The 19,737-nt window shown below is 41.1% G+C and overlaps 1 protein-coding gene across 1 annotated transcript in view; it reads right to left on the minus strand.

Moving 5' to 3' along the window:
• Window positions 1–282: 282 nt before the first annotated feature.
• The window catches only part of LOC140732404 (atypical chemokine receptor 2-like), a 29,383-nt gene continuing 9,928 nt past the window's right edge, over window positions 283–19,737 (minus strand). The window contains exon 2 of the mRNA XM_073055005.1: window positions 283–6,489. Coding sequence (XP_072911106.1) covers window positions 5,354–6,460 — 1,107 coding nt within the window. The 5' untranslated portion in view covers window positions 6,461–6,489 and the 3' untranslated portion in view covers window positions 283–5,353. The remainder of the gene's footprint in view (window positions 6,490–19,737) is intronic.

A 19,737-nucleotide genomic window follows, 5' to 3' on the forward strand; every position in this document is an offset into this window, starting at 1 on the left:
CATGAGGCAGATGGGTGGGACTCAAAATAACAGTGTAATGAGGTTGATTCATACATAGAAAACAGAACAGGCAAATCCAGACAACCTTTTTGTAAATCTCCCCTGTCCGAAGTCGAGACAACTCATGCCTTCATAGATGTCAGACAATAGTAGCAATCTGTAACCTTGCTTAATAAACATAGACAGAGAAATACTCAACAGCACCCAATGAACAATAGCAGATACAAAATGTAGTTTAAAACAAGAAACAAAAGAAAACTAACAATCTTACTGGATGTTTATATTCAAATATTTATTGAGATCTGAGAGAAGTATACTTATAGACTATATAAAAGCATATTCACCCATGCATACATAGATATTTCATGCTATATATTTAAAATGCACCTGACACACAGAGTTCAAGAAAATGTCGGTGCTGTGTGTAGCATAGTACTTATGATGTACAGCTGTTTACCTAAAAGTCTGAACTATTGCTCCAAAGGGTCAAGTTCCAGCCCCACTTTGATCTAATTTAAATTCAAGGCTAAATAAAAATTGAATTTGTTAGAGAACTGGTATCAGCAATGGTGACAATGAAGCTAGCGGATTGCTGCAAAAGAAAATACAACTACTTTCCTCTAGGGGAAGAGGTCTGCATGGTATTTGGTTGACTCTTAATTACCTTCTGATCAAGCTGCGCAGTCATGACAGGCAAGGAAACCAGTAGATGGTAAAGGAGGCGCACCAAAACATTAAGAAAAATTAGGATTCGACAACAGATGCTGCCCATTCTAAATAAAACCATTTGTCAGCTTTTGGATATTTTCTTGTTGCTAATAACTGTTCACTGCATTTCTGCAGCTATAGAAAATGAGTATTAAAACTCATTTGATAAGGTCCCACATAGGAGATTGGTGGGTAAAATCAAAGCTCAGGGTATCGGGGGGAAGACATTGACATGGATAGAAAACTGGTTGGCAGATAGAAAGCAAAGGGTAGCGGTGAATGGGTGTTTCTCAGAATGGCAGGTGGTGACTAGTGGGGTACCACAGGGCTCAGTATTGGGACCACAGCTGTTTACAATTAACATCAACGATTTAGATGAAGGCATTAAGAATAACATCAGCAAGTTTGCTGATGATACTAAGCTGGGTGGCAGTGTGACATGTGATGAGGATGTTAGGAGAATTCAGGGTGACTTGGATAGGCTGGGTGAGTGGGCAGATACTTGGCAGATGACGTTTAATGTGAATAAGTGTGAGGTTATCCACTTTGGGAGTAAGAACAGGAAGGCAGATTATTATCTGAATGGTGTAGAGTTAGGTAAGGGAGAAATACAAAGAGATCTAGGAGTCCTTGTTCATCAGTCACTGAAGGTGAATGAGCAAGTGCAGCAGGCAGTGAAGAAGGCTAATGAAATGTTGGCCTTTATTACAAAGGGAATTGAGTACAAGAGCAAGGAAATCCTCTTGCATTTGTACAGGGCCCTGGTGAGACCACACCTGGAGTATTGTGTACAGTTTTGGTCTCCAGGGTTAAGGAAGGACATCCTGGCTGTAGAGGAAGTGCAGCATAGATTCACAAGGTTAATTCCTGGGATGTCAGGACTGTCTTATGCAGAGAGGTTAGAGAGACTGGGCTTGTACACGCTGGAATTAAGGAGATTGAGAGGGGATCTGATTGCAACATATAAGATTATTAAGGGATTGGACAAGATAGAGGCAAGAAATATGGTCCAGATGCTGGGAGAGTCCAGTACCAGAGGGCATAGTTTGAGAATAAGGGGTAGATCATTTAGGACAGAGTTAAAGAAAAACTTCTTCTCCCAGAGTTGTGGGGGTCTGGAATGCACTGCCTCGGAAGGTAGTGGAGGCCAATTCTCTGGATGCTTTCAAGAAGGAGCTAGATAGGTATCTTATGGATAGGGGAATCAAGGGATATGGGGACAAGGCAGGAACCGGGTATTGATAGTAGATGATCAGCCATGATCTCAGAATGGCGGTGCAGGCTCGAAGGGCCGAATGGTCTACTTCTGCACCTATTGTCTATTGTCTATAAAACTAATGATATCGACTGAACAGTCTAGGAAGGACAAAAACACGGACCACAGTCAATGGAGTTACAGGAAGCTTGACCACAAACACTAGAGGTCAGTCTCTCAACTCATAGTTGGATGTAACTGATGCAACCTCAGGGAAATCAGATCACACACAGATAAGGAAATAATTTTGTACCTTTCAGTGAGAATCCTTTTTCAGTGCTGTAGAATTCCTCCAGATTCACAAAATGCTGGAGAAACTCAGCAAATCAAGCAGCATCTTGAGGGGAATAAACAGTTGACACTTTGAGCTGAGACACTTCATCAGGATGAAGGGTCCTGATAAAGGATCTTAGCCCGAAACGTTGTACTCCTATCTCTCTCCCCACTACCTTCTTCCCCACTTCCTTTTCAGTTTTGATCAAGGATTTTGGTCCAAAATACTGACTATTCCTTCCCTTCCATAGATTCTGCCTGGACTGCTAGGTTCCTCCACCATTTTGTGTGTGTAGCTCAAGATTTCCAGCATCTGCAGAATCCCTTGTGTTTATTCTTCTAGTCTCTGTGTGCTTAATCTCCCTTCATAATACAAACTTGGCTTTCCAGGAATCGGTCTCATAAACCTTTACTGTACTTTCACTATTGCAAGTGTATTCTTTCATGGGAAAGGGGCCAGATTTACAAATGATATTCCAGATGTTGTCTCTTGTGGACCCTATATAATTTGACCAAGATACCTCTACTCTGTACTCACTTCCTCTTATATAAAGACTAGAATGTCATTTGTTTTATGAATTGCTGGTTTACTAATAAGGACAACCAAATTCTTTTGCAAACTGATATCATTCAATTTCTCACCGTTAAAAAGAATAGACCATAAAGCATTGAAGAAGGATTCTTTCTGAAAGGTACAAAATTATTTCATTTTCTGTGTCTGTAATCTGATTTTCCTGAGGTTACTAAGCTTTATGCACCATTGTGACTGAGTTCAAGAAAGCTTGCAAACTGGAGTGATTTTGTCACTTAGCATATCAGGCATGGTCACAGTTGATCAATCAATAATTGGGATGTTTGTTTGTTTGAGAGTCAGCACTCACAGCATTAAATTTGGGTATCCAGGATTTCTGTCGCCAGAAACTTTTAGACCATAAGACATAGGAACAGATTCAGGCCATTTGGCCCATTGAGTTTTCTCCACCATTCCATCCCCCTCAACCCCATTCTCCTGCCTTCTCCCTGTAACCTTTGACCTCCCCTGACTAACCAAGAACCTATCAATCTCTGGTTTAAATATAATCAATGACTTGACCTGACAGCCGTTTGTGGCAATGAATTCCAGATTCACCACCTTCTGGCTAAAGAAATTCCTCCTCATCTCTATTTTAAAAGGGTGTCCCTCTATTCTGAGGCTGCGGCCTCTGATCCTAGACTCACCCACTATAGGAAACATCCTTGCTACATCCACTCTATCTAGGCCTTTAAATATTCGATAGATTCCAATGATATCTCCCCACCTCATTCTTCTAAACTCCAGCAAGCACAGGCCCGGAGCCATCAAATGCACTTCATACATTAACCCTTTCATTCACTGAATCATTCTCGTGAACCTCCTCTAGACCCTCTCCAATATCTTTTCTTAGATAAGGGGCCCAAAACTGCTAACAGTACTCAGAGCGCATTCTGACCAATGTCTTATAAAGCCTCAGCTCAAACATTCTTGCTCTAATATTCTAGTCCTCTCAAAATGAATGCTAGCATCACATTTGTCATCCTTACGACCAAGTCACCCTGTAAGTTATCTTTAGGGAATCCTGCACAAGGACTCCCAACTTCTTTTGCACCTCTGATCTTTGAATTTTCTCTGTTTAGAAAACAATTTATGCCTTTATACCAAAGTGCATGACCATACACTTCTTTGTATTATATTCCATCTGCCACTTTGCCCATTCTCCCAGTCTGGCCAAGAATTCCTGCAAACCCCCTGCTTCTTCAATACCAGTTATCCCTCCAGATACTTCACCTTTGAGTCTTTCTCTATCAAAGTGGATAGCCTCATATCTTTTTCTACATTCCATTCCATCTGCCATCTTTCGCCCATTCTGTTAACCTGTCTATTTCCCCTTGAAGGCTCCTTGCGTACTTCTCATATTTCTGCATTGCCCAATAGTCTTGTATCATCTTAGAAATTGGATATATTACACTTGGTCCTCTCTTTCCAAATCATTGATATAAATCAATCCCTGCTCTGATCCTTGTAGCACCCTATTGATCATATCATCTTGAGTTGAAAATGACTGACTTGTTTCAACTCTGTGTTTTATTTTTGTAATTTAATCCTCAGTCCACATGAGTATATTACTGCCAGTGTCATGTGCTCTAACTTTGTTTAATAATATCATGTGACATATTGAGGATCTTCTGTAAAGTCATAATACACCACATACGTTGGTTCCCCTTTATCTATTCTGCTAATTACCACTCAAAACTCCCCACAGATTTATCAAACATGATTTCCCATTATATCTGACCAGTCCTCTTGTTATTTTTTCTATGATCCTCTTCCCTATTCTTGCAGCCTGTCCATCAAATCCAATTGAAAGAGGGAAGATGGGATGAAACAAAAGTTAACTCAGGATCAGGAGACAAGGCTTCTTCAGTATGCAAGTAGTCATGATCTGGAACTCTCTGCCCCAGGAGTGGTGTGAACAGTCAATCCAAACAATCAAGAGAAAATCGAACAGGCATGTGAGGAAGAGCAGTTTGCTGGACTATGGGGAAAATGGGCATGAGTAAAATGCTGGGATCCGTCTACTAGGTGTCAATGTAGACCCACTGGGCTGATTGATCTCCTTCTGTGCCATAAGAATTTAATGATTCAATGGTTCATAAGACTTTAAATTATTGGAGCAGAATTAGGCCATTCGGCCAATTGAGTCTGTGTTGTCATTTCATCATGCTTACTTATTATCCCTTTTATCCCCATTCTCCTGCTTTCTCCAGTAACCTTCTCTAATGGTTCAATAGGGGTCATGTGAGAAAAACCTGAGTGGGAAAGAATAAAGTGAGGAGAGTGGAGGACACGTATCAAATATATGTGCAACATCATCCTGAATGATGTTGTTGTTTCAGAGATGGATGTTTGGCAAAACCTCTGGAAGATGTCCTTTGATTTGCTGCAAGATATTATGCTTCAGAAGGTGTTTGGTTTGGTTAGTTCACAAGCGCCCTGTACACAATGGCATGTTAAAGTATCTTTGGATGGTGAAGATTCAATTCAACAATATTTGTAGAATAGGAAAATTGACTTCTCAGCATTGTGTCTCCACATCATTCCTACACCATAGTCATTTCCACATCAGAACACACCCAGTTTTGCTGCTTGCTGAGTTCACTTTGCTCTGGTGCAGTGGCGACGATGATCCCCAGATCCTTGTAACAGCCAGTCTTCTTGACTATCTTCATTAGAATATTCTTCAGGTGTCTTCTAAATCTCTCATTCACAAAAGCATAGAGAAGTGGATTGAAGCAGCAGTGGGTGAAAGCAATGGACTCTGTCACTTGCAACGCATAATCCAGCCTTTTGCTCATCTCACAGCCGCCAATCACACCCAGATCCTCCAGGGAATGCAAGAAAAGGACAATGTTGTAAGGGAACCACAAAACAAAGAAAACAGCAACTAACATTATGACCAGTTTTAAGGCTTTGTCCTTGCCAAAGGATCTGGATTTGAGGAGGACAGATGCAATCCGGGTATAAAAGAAAATCATGGCAAAAAATGGAATGATAAATGCAATGATGTTGATCTGGAGTTGGATTGTAGTCTTCCAGAACACTAGTTGATCACTACCATAGTTACTGAGGCAGGTGTATCTATCACCAACTTTCCTGGACTGGCTGAAGATGAATTCAGGGATTGTAACCAACATCGCTAGGGTCCAGACAGCGGCACTGATGATGATGCTCTTGAAGATTGTCCTATAGTTCTTCATAGAGACTGTGTGGACAATTTGCAGATACATGTCCATACTCATGCAAGCAATGAAGAAGATACCACTGTAGAAATTAATGGTGTAGACTGCACTTATTATTTTACACATGGCATTTCCAAAGATCCACTCTGAGATCACATAAGTGGCCCAAAAGGGAAGGGATACAACAAATAAAAGGTCAGAAATGGCCAAATTCAGTAAGTAGATGTCAGTCATCGTTTTCAATTTAAGATACCTAACAATCATGAGGACAAGGAAGCTATTGCCTAACATTCCAAAAACAAACACTGTAATGTACAGCACAGGGAGGAAGATCTTCCCAAAGGCTTTGACTTCCTCCTTTCCACAGAAAAGGTAGGGAGTGATGTCAATATCGCTGTAGTTATAATCCTCATTGTAGTAGGTTGTGTTGGGGGAAGGGTCCACCAAACTAATCGAACTCATCTTCATGGAAGTAACAGAAGAAACTTGGTTCCTCGCTGAAAGAAAAAAATAACAAAATTGTTAGGGATATTTCAACAGAAAATTCAATGATTTGCTCTTGAGCAAACATATATGAGTTATAAAGAATTATTTTCTTCTTAGACTCAGAAGGAATCACAATAATGCTTTAGTTTTGTCAAATGCAATAAACCCTCCCTGATAAGATACAAAAGACAAAAGTTTTCACTCAAGTCTGCGCTGAATTAAATATAGCTGAAAAGTCCCATATTGTATTTATATAACACTATTCTTGATCTCAGGATTCATAGCATATTAAAACCAATGAAGTACTTTAGGAATGTACGTAGTCAATTTAGTAGCATATTGTATGCCCGTGTCAATTTACACACAGCACACTCTGCCAAATAACAAAGTGATAAACACAATATAGTCTGTTTAATGATAAAAACAAAATAGTACAGCACAGGACAGACACTTTGGTAAACAATGTCTGTGCTGAACACTAATGGTGAAGTAAACTAAATATCTAATGTCTGTACATGATCCATATCCCTCCATTCATATTCATGTGTCTATCTAAAAACCTCCTAAATGCAACAATCATAACTGCTTCACCATTATCCCTAGCACCTAACACTCTGTGTAAAAAATACTGTCCTCACACATCTTTAAACTTTCCCCCTCTCACCTTGAATGCATATTGTCTAGCATTTAACATTTTTACCCTGTGGATAAAGATTCTGACTGTCTACCCTCTCAATGCCTCTCATAATTTTATAAGCTTCTATCAGGCTTCTTCTCAGTCTCTGAAACTCCAAAGAAAACAATCCAGGTTTGTCTAACCTCTCCTTATAGTTCATATCCTCTAATCCAAATAACCTGATAAACCTCTTCTGTACCCTATCCAAAACGGTAATATATCTTTCATGTAATTAGGCAGTCAGAATTACACATATACTCGATACAGCCTAACCAAATTTTATATAGCTGCAAAATATTGTTGATTGATGGATCAAAGACTGAATAATTCCCTTCCTTTTACTCTTTTCAGAGAGGATAAATGAGGCTTAGTTTTATTTTTCACTCTTATTGACTGCCTACGCTTGCCTTGGGAAAGCAACTAACATAATTGAAGACCACTCCCACTCTGCTCATTCTTTCCTCTGCCCCACCGGTACTACAAAGCATGCACCTCCAGGCTTTCGGACAGCTTCTACCCTGCTGTTGTAAGACTTGTGAAAGGATTTATTGTATGATAAAGGTGAACTTGTGTTTTCTCAATCCACCTGATTGTGGCCCTTGCACCTTATTTGTTTACCAGCAAAGAACTTTCTTTGTAATGATAAGTATGACACTATATTCTGCATCTTGTTTTTCCTTTTCTACTAGAGGACTGTGCAAAACTCTTCAGCACATACTATATAGATGTATAGCTCGGGTGTCTAAGACTTTTGCACAGTACTGGAACTTAGGTCCTGATGTGATGGAATAATATGTCTGGATATCAAGCAAAAAATATTTTTCACTGTATCTTGGTAGATTTGACAGTAATCAACCATTATCAATTACCAAGCAGGATCTCCAACAGCACAGTACCATATGGAAGGGTTAGATTAGAATTTGGTTTAAATTTCTGGATTGGTTTTGAAATTACAACCTTCTGACTCAGCAAGAAGGTTCTTTGCAGAATTAAAGTTGGGAGGAAAGATTAGGTTTAGTGCCTGTGGCTTAAAGAGAAACAAGAGATTCATGTAAATAGGCCACTGTGGGTTTATAGTGGAAGTCAGTGGATAGTTTGTCCCCTGAGATGGAGACAGAGAGATCCAAAACAGGAGAACTGTCAGAAGATGCAGATGACCCCATGTAATGGCCATTGAATTGGCAGGAATTTGCATTTAGTGAATTACACAGAACATAAAACAATAAGCATTACAACGCAATAATGTTGTGCCAACCTTATTCAAAGTACATTTTGTTATTATCAAAGTATATATAAATTATACAACCTTGTGATCTGTTTGCTTACAGGCAGCCACAAAGCAAGAAACCCAAAAGAACCCAATGTTAAAAAAAATCCCCAATGCACACAGTGAAAGCAGAAAAAAAAACACAGATCATGTCATCAATAGAAGCGAGCAACAACAACAGCATTCTGACCAAATTGAGTCCTTAGATCCAAATCCCCGGAACAGCTTGGGCTAGGCCCAAAGCCTCAGTATTCAGTTCATCTTATTAGCAGAGCAAATCACCACAAAGTTTGCAGACAGAAAGCGCAGCAACTGGGGGCAATCTCACAGCCTTAACGTCACAGAGAAAGGAACCCCAGTCTCGTTGGGCCAGCACTTAAATTGTCCAAACAGCAGATCGTACCTCACACTAGGACCTGGGTCCTGCCGCGGCTAATTGCTCCAGGCCTAGACTTCGCTGCTGAAGAAGCCATTCTTGACCTCTCCAAATTGGCTTGGTGCCCAGAGCAATATAACCTACCCTAACATCAATCACTATCCAAAACTTTGAGATGCAGAATAAAATCACTCTCACAGAATATACTGTATGCGGAAAAATGTATATAAACTCAAAGTTTATTTCTCTTTTCAACTTGTATTTCTTGATGCATACACAGATGACATATCTTTGCATTAGAGAAAATGGTGACACTTTCACCTGTTTGGAAAAGAGACTGTTCTACTTCACTCCTTTTCACTCAGACAGCACAGCCTCAGGATAGACAGATGTCCCTTTAGAACAGAGAAGAGGAAGAATTTCTTTAGCCAGAGGGTAGTGAATCTATGGAATTCATTGCCACAGATGGCTGTGAAAGCCAAGTCACTGGGTATATTTAAAGCAGAGGTTGATTAGTGAGGCATCAAAGGTTATAGGAAGAAGGCAGCTGAATGAGATTGGGAGTGTTAATAAATCAACCATGATGGAATGGCGGAACAGACTCAGTGGGCCAAATGGCTTACTTTGCTCCTGTGCCAATGCTGTTATGATCCTCCTGGTTTCAGTGAAAGGATTCTCTGTGGTCTGAGTCTCGGTCTTCCAAACCACAGGGGAAATGGCACCAAAAGACCTAGTTCTCTTTCCCCAATGTAGCCTGCGTAGTGAAGGTACTCCAACAAGGACATCCGGGTTCCAAAGCCTGTGACAATGAAGGAATAGCCAATATACTTCCAAGTCAGGATGTGTTATGAGTTGGAAGTACTGGTGTTCTTATATCTATATCCTGAACTCAGTCAACCCAATTGCCACTTTGGTGTTGTGTTCTCTCTCGTGCTTCTGTTCTCTATCAATTGTTTTCTTTCTTTCCTTCCCTTTAGACACACAAATGCTTTTATTTGTAACCACGTCACAGGAAATAACATCCAGCTGCTATTTTAAGGTCCCTGAGCAGCTGGCTGGTAGGATTCTTTTATTGTATATGTTTTTGACTTACAGTAGTATAATAAATATGTAAAGGAAAAGAATAAAAATGTACTCAATTGCCAGAAGTATAAAGGCAATTAGTGTAACATCAGTGAGGAAATGTCTTTGTGATAAAGTGCATTCAGCTTCAGTGCTCATATTTCCCATTTGCAAAAGGTTATTTATTTTGTTAAACTGATGTGTCATTTGCACTCACACTTGTTTTCATAGTATTTAAATGTATGAAAGACTTTCAGAATAGGCAGTCATGTTTTTATCCTCCAAGTAGTTTCAATCATTGACTAGAGCAAAATTGTACTGTACAAAGTATTATCAGAGATACTTTCAGTATAAAGGATAAAGTCCTTTAACCTCTATTAGATAAGCTTAATCAACATCATAGCAGTATAGCGAAGAGCAAAAGAGCCCAGTCCAGTACTTGTCCTTCATTCAAGGTCACTAGAACAGATAACCCGGTCATTGCCTCTGGTGTTTATGTGATATTGCCATGCCAAACTGAATTGTTCTGTTTCCTACACATCATGCTGACTGTGGAATAACTGTTTGTTAGAATATTTGAAATAATTCCCCTGCTCTGCCTCAGAACCCCAATGCATTGTGATACTTAAGGGTTCATTAATCTACATCCCTGCTGTCAGTGGTTCGAGAACCTGTCTTGCTCCTCTATTCCACTGAATATCACCAATCCAAAGAATTTTCAGGCTCAATTTTCCTACCAAGAAGTAGCAAGAGCACAAAATAAAACAAAAAAAGCAAATAAATAAATAAATGGATGAATGAATGAATGAACAAATGATTACTATTGAGAACATAAGATGAAGAATCCTTGAAAATGATTTTATAAGTTGTCAGAACAGTTCAGTGATGAGGCGAGTGAAGTTGAGGAAAGTTATCCCCTCTGGTTCAAGAACCTGATGGTTGAGGGGTAGTAATTGTACCTAAGCCTAGTGGTGTGGGTCCAGAGGCTCCTGTACCTTCTTCCTGATGGCAGCAGCAAGAAGGGCGTAAGTCCTGAATGGTAAGGATCCTTAATGGTGGATGTAGCTTTCAGCTGACCGTGCTCCATGTAGACGTACTCAATGGTGGAGAGGGTTTTACTTGGAATGGACTGGGCTATCCCACTACTTTTTGTAAGCTTTTCCATTCAAAGGCATTGGTGCTTTCATACCAGGCTGTGATGCATCTAGTCAATATACTGTCCACTGCACATCAATAGATGTTTGTGAAAGTTTTAGCCTCTAAGGAAGTAGAGGCACTACCTTGCTTTCTTCACAATACAACTTACGTGCTGAATCCAGGACAGAACCTCTGAAATGTTAACACCAAAGAATTTAAATTTGCTGGCCCTCTCCACCTCTAACCTCCCGATGAGGACCAGCTCGTGGACCTTCAGTTTCTCCTCCTGAAGTCAATAATAAGTTCCTTGGACTTGCTGACATTGAGTGGGAGGTTGTTGTGGCACCACTCAGCCAGATTTTCAGGCTCCCTCCTATATGCAGATTCATCACCATCTTTGATTTGTCCAATGACAGTGGTGTTGTCAGGAAACTTAAATACAGCATTGGAGCTATGCTTAGCCTCTCAGTCATAAGTATAAAGCAAGTAGAGTAGGGGACTAAGCACACAATCTTGTGGTTCACCTGTGCTGATGGTGATTGTGGAGGAGATGTTGTTGCTGATCCAAACTGACTGGGGTCTACAAGTGAGGAAATCGAGGATCCAGTTGCACAAGGAGGTTTTGAGGCCCAGATATTGAACATTACATAATTGGTTTTATATTCTAGTCCTCTCAAAATGAATGCTAACATCACATTTCCCTTCCTCACCACTGACTCAACATGCAAAGTAACCTTTAGGGAATCCTGCACAAGGACTCCCAAGTCCCTTTGCACCTCAGATTTTTTAAATTTTCTCTCCATAGAACCATAGAACATTACAGCACAGAAACAGGCCTTCTGGCCCTTCTTGGCTGCTCTGAACCATTTTTCTGCCTAGTCCCACTGACCTGCACTCGGCCCATATCCCTCCATGCACCTCTTGTCCATGTACCTGTCCAAATTTTTCTTAAATGTTAAAAGTGAGCCCGCATTTACCACTTTATCTGGTAGCTCATTCCACACTCCTACCACTCTCTGTGTGAAGAAGCCCCCCCCCCCCAATATTCCCTTTAAACTTTCCCCCCTTCACCCTTAACTCATGTCCTCTGGTTTTTTTCTCCCCCAGCCTCAGTGGAAAAAGCCTGCTTGCATTCACTCTATCTATACCCATCATAATTTTATATACCTCTATCAAGTCTCCCCTCATTCTTCTACACCCCAGGGAATAAAGTCCTAACCTATTCAACCTTTCTCTGTAACTCAGTTTCTCAAGTCCTGGCAACATCCTTGTAAACCTTCTCTGCACTCTTTCAACCTTATTAATATCCTTTCTATAATTTGGTGACCAAAACTGCACACAATACTCCAAATTTGGCCTCACCAGTGCCTTATACAACCTCACCACTACATTCCAACTCTTATACTCAATACTTTGATTTATAAAGGCTAATGTACCAAAAGCTCTCTTTACTACCCTATCTACCTGTGATGCCACTTTTAGGGAATTTTGTATCTGTATTCCTAGATCCCTCTGTTCCACTGCACTCCTCAGTGCCCTACCATTTACCTTGTATGTTCTATCTTGGTTTTTCCTTCCAAAGTGCAATACCTCACACTTGTCTGTGTTAAACTCCATCTGCCACTTTTCAGCCCATTTTTCCAGCTGGTCCAGATCCTTCTGCAAGCTTTTTTTTCATTTTAAAATCTTTTTATCAATTTTATTGAGGATTGACAAAAAAAGATACATTAAGTGAGTATGTCATTATGTGCAATAAGGAATTAAATTAGCAAATAACTGATTAACAAAGCTAAGCAATATATCAATAATAATAAAAAAGTAAAGTGTTAAGAATATTTTTTGAAAGAAAAAGAAGGGGGAAAAAGAACCCCTACTAACTAAAAAAAAAGTTAAAAAAAAAGAACCCATTGGGAACACAACCCCGGAGCTATACATCATACAAGCTTCCATTAAAAAAAACAATCCGCCAGCTCAAATCCACTTAAAGAAAAATCGGAAGGAAACCATATTAATTAACTCAAATCAGATGATAGTAGCGAGTGAATGAACCCCACCTTTTCTCAAAATCGAATCGAGGATCAAAAGTTCGACTTCTAATTTTCTCCAAACTAAGACATAACATCACTTGGAAAAACCATTGTATCAAATTAGGAGCAGAGGTATCTTTCCATTTCAACAAAATAGCCCTTCTGGCCAATAATGTAACTAATGCAATTACATGTTGGTCTGAAGAAGAAATACCATGAATATATTGAGGAATTATACCAAATAAAACTGTCAATTTATTAGGTTGTGAATTAATTTTTAAAGCTTTAGAAATTGTAGAGAAAATAGACTTCCAAAAATGTTTCAATACAGAACACGACCAAAACATATGTGTCAATGTGGCTGTCTCAGTTTTACATCTGTCATACTGACTAACAACATTAGGAAACATTTTAGACAGTCTCTCCTTTGTCAAATAGTAACAATGTACAATTTGAAATTGAATTAAAGAGTGATTGGCACAAATCGAAGAAGAATTGACCAACTACAAAATCCACAACCAATCTTCTGCTATCAAAGTCATGTTAAGCTCTCTCTCCCAATCTTCCTTAATCTTAAGTGAAGGGTAATCATGTTGCTGTAACAATAAATTATAAATTTTCTCAATTAAACCCTTCACTAAAGGATTCATTTTTAAAATAATATCTAACAGGTCCGAATCTTGTATATATGGAAAATTACGTAGGTATTTTTGTAAGAAGTGTCTGACCTGAAGATATTACAGAAAATGTGAATATGAGAGAGAGTATTTAATTACTAATTTCTCAAAAGACATCAGTCGGCCATCTTGGAACAAATCCGTGAAGGAATGAACCCTTTTATTCCTCCAAAAAAGAAAAGTAGGATCACTTAATGAAGGTTTAAATAAATAATTTTGATAAATTAAACAAAAAAGTTTAAATTTTTTAAGATTAAAAAAATTATGAAATTGGAACCAAATTTGTAATGACTGCTTAATCACAGGATATAAATTTAAATTAGTAAATTTGGCCAGTTGTACAGGCAGAGAAGCTCCTATTAATGAGGTTAAATGAAACTGTTTCACAGCATTCAATTCCAAATCAGCCCAAGGTGGCCGTTCATCTCTATCAGCCCAACATAACCAAAAACACATATAACGTATATTAACAGCCTAATAATACATTCTTAAATTAGGCAAAGCAAGACCTCCATGTTTTTTAAATTTTTGTAAATGATATTTAGCAATTTGTGGTCTTTTATTATTCCAAACATAAGATGAAATAATGGAGTCAACCTGATCGAAGAACTTCTTAGTTTAAAAAATAGGGATATTTTGAAATACATATAAAAATTTTAGTAAAATCATCATTTTAACTGTGTGAATTCGACCGACTAACAAAAGTGTAAGTGGATTCCATCTACAAAATAATTGCTTCACAAAATCCACTAAAGGAACCAAATTAGCTTTGTAAAGATCTTTATGTTTTTTAGTGATAATGATTCCTAAATATTTAAATGAGCCCATAACTCTAAAAGGAATATCATCATATATAGAAGCAGAATCATTTGGGAGTAATAATTCACTTTTCTGAAGGTTTAGTTTATATCCCAAAATCTTTCCAAAATCATTTAATAATTTCAATAAGCTAGGAATGGATTCTTAGGATTCAAAATATAAACTAAAAGATTGTCAGCATAAAGAGAGATCTTATGAACAGTCCCATTTATAAATATTCCATGAATATCTTTAGCTTCACGAAGTGCAATAGCCAAGGGTTCCAGCACCAAATTAAATAACAACGGACTTTATTGACATCCTTGTCTTGTACCCTGTGAAGGCCGAGAAAAAGGAGATCTACAATTGTTAGTAATAACAGTAGCGATAGGGCTTTTTTATATATCATTCTAATCCACTTATTAAAATTAATACCAAAGCCGAATTTCTCTAAAACATTAAATAAGTATTTCCATTCAACTCTATCAGATGCCTTTTCAGCATCAAGAGAAACAACACATTGGGGAGCCTTAGAGAAGGATGAAAATATAACATTTAACAATTTCTGAACATTAGAAAGTAATAATGGCCCTTTACAAAACCCGTTTGATCTTGAGAAATAATTTTAGCTAAAATATTTTCCAGCCAATTAGCCATTATTTTTGAGAGAATTTTAACATCCACATTTAATGATGAACTAGGTCTATATGAAGCACAGTCAGTAGAATCTTTATCTTTCTTAAGAATTAAAGAAATAGAAGCTTCATAAAATGTAGGAGGTAACTCTCCTATCAAAAAAGAATCTTTAAGCATTTCCAACATATATGAATAGAGCAATTTTTCAAATTTTTAATAAAATCCTACAGAATAACCATCCAGTCTGGTATAACCATACCAGATTGCATTGAAAAAATAGCTTTCTGAATTTCGCTTTCAGTAATAGGAGCATCAAGAGTTTGTTGATCTTCAGCAGAAATTTGAGGAAAATCAATCTTTTGTAAAAAGGCATTCATTTTAGAAGAATCAACTGGAAACTGAGATTTATAAAGTTCAATATAAAAGTCATGAAAATGTTTATTAATATATTCATAGTTGCATGCTAAATGACCATCTCCCTTACAAATTTTTAAAATTTGGCTTTTAGCTCTAGCTGCTTTTAATTGAGATGCTAATAGCTTATTATTTTTATCTCCAAACACATCAAATTTACTTTTCAATTTACGTAAGTTTCTTTCAATAGGATAAGTTAATAATAAATTATATTGTGATTGGAGTTCAACTCTTTGTTTAAATAAATCAATGTTAGGAGAGACTGCATAAATATTATCCAAGTCTTTAATTTGTTTGGAAATTTTATCTAACTCTGTTTTTGTCTGTTTCTTAAGCTTAGCTGAATAGGAAATTATCTGACCACGCAAATCTGCTTTAAATGTATTCCATATAATCAATTTTGATACATCTCCCTTATTGTTAAAAAGAAAAAAATCTTTCATCTGAGTCTCAATAAATCTGACAAAATCCGGACTTTGTAATAAATTTTCTGGAAAACACCAAGGCAAATTTGCAATAGCAACATCATTCAATTCAAAAACTAAACTTAAAGGCGTATGATCCGAAAGAACTATAGCATCATATTCACATTTCTGGACTTTGGACAAAAATCAGGAATCAACTATAAAGTAATCGATTCTCAAATATTTTTTGTGAATGTGTGAAAAAAAGAATAATCTCTATCATTAGGATATAAATGTCTCCAAACTTCAACCAGGCCAAAATCAATTAGAAAAGAGTAAATAAGTGATGCAGAACAGCTCGGAAGCCGCTGATTAGTTGAACTCTTGTCAATCAAAGGGTTTAAACAACAATTAAAATCACCACCCATTAACAACATATATTCAAGTCCAGCAATGCAGCAAATACATTTTTAAAAAAAGGACCATCTACGTTAGGTCCATATAGGTTAACCAGAACAATTTTTCTATTACAAATTGTTCCTTTAACAGTTAAAAATCTGCCATTAATATCTGACACAATATCTTCTTGGATAAATAAAATACTGTGGCAACCCACTTCCCAGCGCACTCGAACCGGCTCACAAAGTGGCGCGCACCGGCATAGAGGCTGGTCCCAAAGAGGGCACCAAGTCTGCTTCACGAGCAAGGGGAAAAGCCCGCGCACGGGATGGGACTGTGAATACACGCCTCCTAAAGCATTCCCGCCCGGGGAGGGCAGGATCAGGAAGGCTTTAAAGCGAGGCTGTGCAGTTTAAATAAATCTCTTTTTTGCAACTGCAGCCCACTGACTCCGTGTCGTTATTTCAGCGCTGCGTGTAGCACACCGCTACAATTGGTGACCCCGACGGCCCAAACGATACTTGACCGAAGATGAACGACGCTGCATCTGTTCATGCAGTTTCGTTAAAACTGCCAAGCTTCTGGACGCTGCGACCTCACCTATGGTTCCAGCAAGCAGAAGCCCAATTCCACGTTTGGCAGATAACCTCGGATGCCACACGTTACTACTACGTGGTGAGCTCCCTCGACCAGGACACAGCCGCCCAGGTTGAGGAGTTCATACAGTTGCCCCCAGCGAACGGCAAATACATAGAATTCAAAGCCCTGCTCATAAGGACTTTTGGAGTCTCACTGCGCGAGCAAGCTGCCCACTTACTGCACCTGGATGGTTTGGGGGACAGGCCACCGTCGGCGTTGATGAACGAGATGCTCTCCCTGGCCGGAGGTCACAAGCCCTGCCTCATGTTTGAGCAGGCAATCCTGGAGCAGCTGCCCGAGGACATACGCCTGCTGCTGTCTGACGCGGATTTCAGCGACCCCCGGAAGGTGGCAGCTCGGGCGGACGTGCTGTGGAAAGCCAAGAAGGAGAGTGGGGCGTCCGTCGCACAGATCACCAGGCCACACTCCCAGCAGCAGACCGGACCAGGCCCAGCCGCAGAGCCCACTAACCTCAGAGGCAGGGGTGAGGAGACCAACGAACAATGGTGCTTCTACCACCAGCGGTGGAGCACAGAAGCCCGCCACTGTAGCCCGCCCTGCAAGTTCCCAAGAAACGCCAGGGCCAGCCGCCGCTGATGGCTACAGCGGCTGGCCGTCGGGATAGCCTCCTATATGTCTGGGACAAGTAGTCGGGACGCCGCTTTTTGGTCGATACCGGAGCCGAGATCAGCGTCTTAACTCCAACGAGTTACGACACCCACAACGGAGCACCGGGTCCCACCCTGAGGGCCGCGAATGGCAGCACGGTAAGGACCTATGGCACCCGTACGGTGCAGCTACAGTTCGGCTCCAGCCGGTTCACGTGGGACTTCACACTGGCCGCCGTAGCCCAACCGCTCCTGGGAGTGGATTTTTTGTGAGCTCACAGCCTACTGGTCGACCTGCCAAGGAAGAGACTGGTCCACGCCGAGACCTTTCAAATGTTCTCCCTGGGTGAAGCCCAGTTGCCGGCCCCACACCTAGACTCCATCACGCTGTCCGACAACGACTTCACCAGAGTCCTGGCGGATTTCCCATTGGTTCTGGCACCGCAATTCACGGCAGCCATGCCCAGACACGGCGTACAGCACCACATCCCGACACAAGGACCACCCCTCCACGCCCGTGCTCGAAGGCTTCCCCCGGACAAGCTCTGACTGGCGAAGGAGGAGTTCAAGAGGGTGGAGGAATTGGGGATCATACAGCGGTCCAACAGCCCATGGGCCTCGCCCCTGCACATGGTGCCCAAAGCAACAGGGGGCTGGGGACCATGTGGCGACTACCACAGGCTGAACGAGGCTACAACACCGGGCCGCTACCCTGTGCCGCACATTCAGGACTTTGCAGCAAACCTGCACAGTGCACGGATCTCCTCCAAGGTAGACCTCGTCCGGGGATACCATCAAATCCCGATGCATCCGGACGACGTCCCCAAAACGGCACTCATCACCCCGTTCAGCCTTTTCGAGTTCCTACGCATGCTGTTCAGCCTAAAGAATGCCGCACAGACGTTTCAGCGGTTAATGGACGCGGTGGGACGCGACCTGGACTTGGCTTTCATCTATTTGGACGACATCCTCATAGCCAGCAGCAGTCGTCAGGAGCATCTGTCCCACCTCCGTCAACTCTACGCCTGACTGAGTGAATACGGTCTAACAATCAACCCGGCCAAATGCCAGTTCGGGCTCGACACCATCAACTTCCTGGGCCACAGGATTACTAAAGACGGGGCAACCCCTCTGCCCGCTAAGGTAGATGCAGTCCGCCATTTCCCCGACCCAACACAATCAAAGGCCTTCAGGAATTCGTGGGTATGGTAAATTTCTACCACCGCTTCCTCCCTTCAGCTGCCCGAATCATGCGCCCCCTGTTCGCCCTGATGTCAGGTAAGGGCAAGGACATTACCTGGGACGAGGAGTCCGCCGCCGCTTTCATTAAAACCAAAGAAGCCTTGGCAAATGCCGCGATGCTAGTGCACCCCAGAATGGACATCCCTACCGCCCTCACAGTGGACACATCCAACACAGCAGTCGGTGGGGTACTGGAACAACTCATCGAGGGTCACTGGCAACCCCTGGCGTTTTTCAGCAAACACCTAAGACCACCCAAGCTCAAATACAGTGCTTTCAACTGGGAGCTGTTGGCGCTATACCTGGCAATCTGGCATCTCAGGTACTTCTTAGAAGGTAGGCCTTTCACTGCGTTCACGGACCACAAACCTCTTACCTTTGCATTCACGAAAGCATCCGACCCCTGGTCGTCCCACCAGCAGCGACATCTGTCCTACATCTCCGAATACACGACGGATGTCCGGCATGTCTCAGGAAAGGACAATGTCGTGGCGGACGCCCTCTCCCACCCTAACATCCAAGTTCTGTTCCAGGGGTAGACTTTGAAGCACTGGCGGAGGCGCAGCAGGCAGACGAGGAGATTCCTAGTTACAGGACTGCAGTCTCTGGTTTGCAGCTCCAGGACCTCCCTGTAGGCCCAGGTGAGAGGACCCTACTCTGTGACGTCACCGCCGGCCAACCCTGCCCCGTCGTCCCGGCAGCCTGGCGTCCCGGCGCGTTTTCAACTCCATTCACAACTTAGCGCACCCCTCCATCAGGACAACCGTCTGGATGGTCTCCAGCAGGTTCGTTTGGCACGGACTCCGCAAGCAGGTCAGTGAATGGGCCAGAACGTGCGTGCACTGCCAAACAGCCAAGGTGCAGCGGCACACCAAAGCTCTGCCGCAGCAGTTCCAC

This window comes from Hemitrygon akajei, chromosome 8 (assembly GCF_048418815.1).
Source record: "Hemitrygon akajei chromosome 8, sHemAka1.3, whole genome shotgun sequence".
Classification (NCBI taxonomy): domain Eukaryota; kingdom Metazoa; phylum Chordata; class Chondrichthyes; order Myliobatiformes; family Dasyatidae; genus Hemitrygon; species Hemitrygon akajei.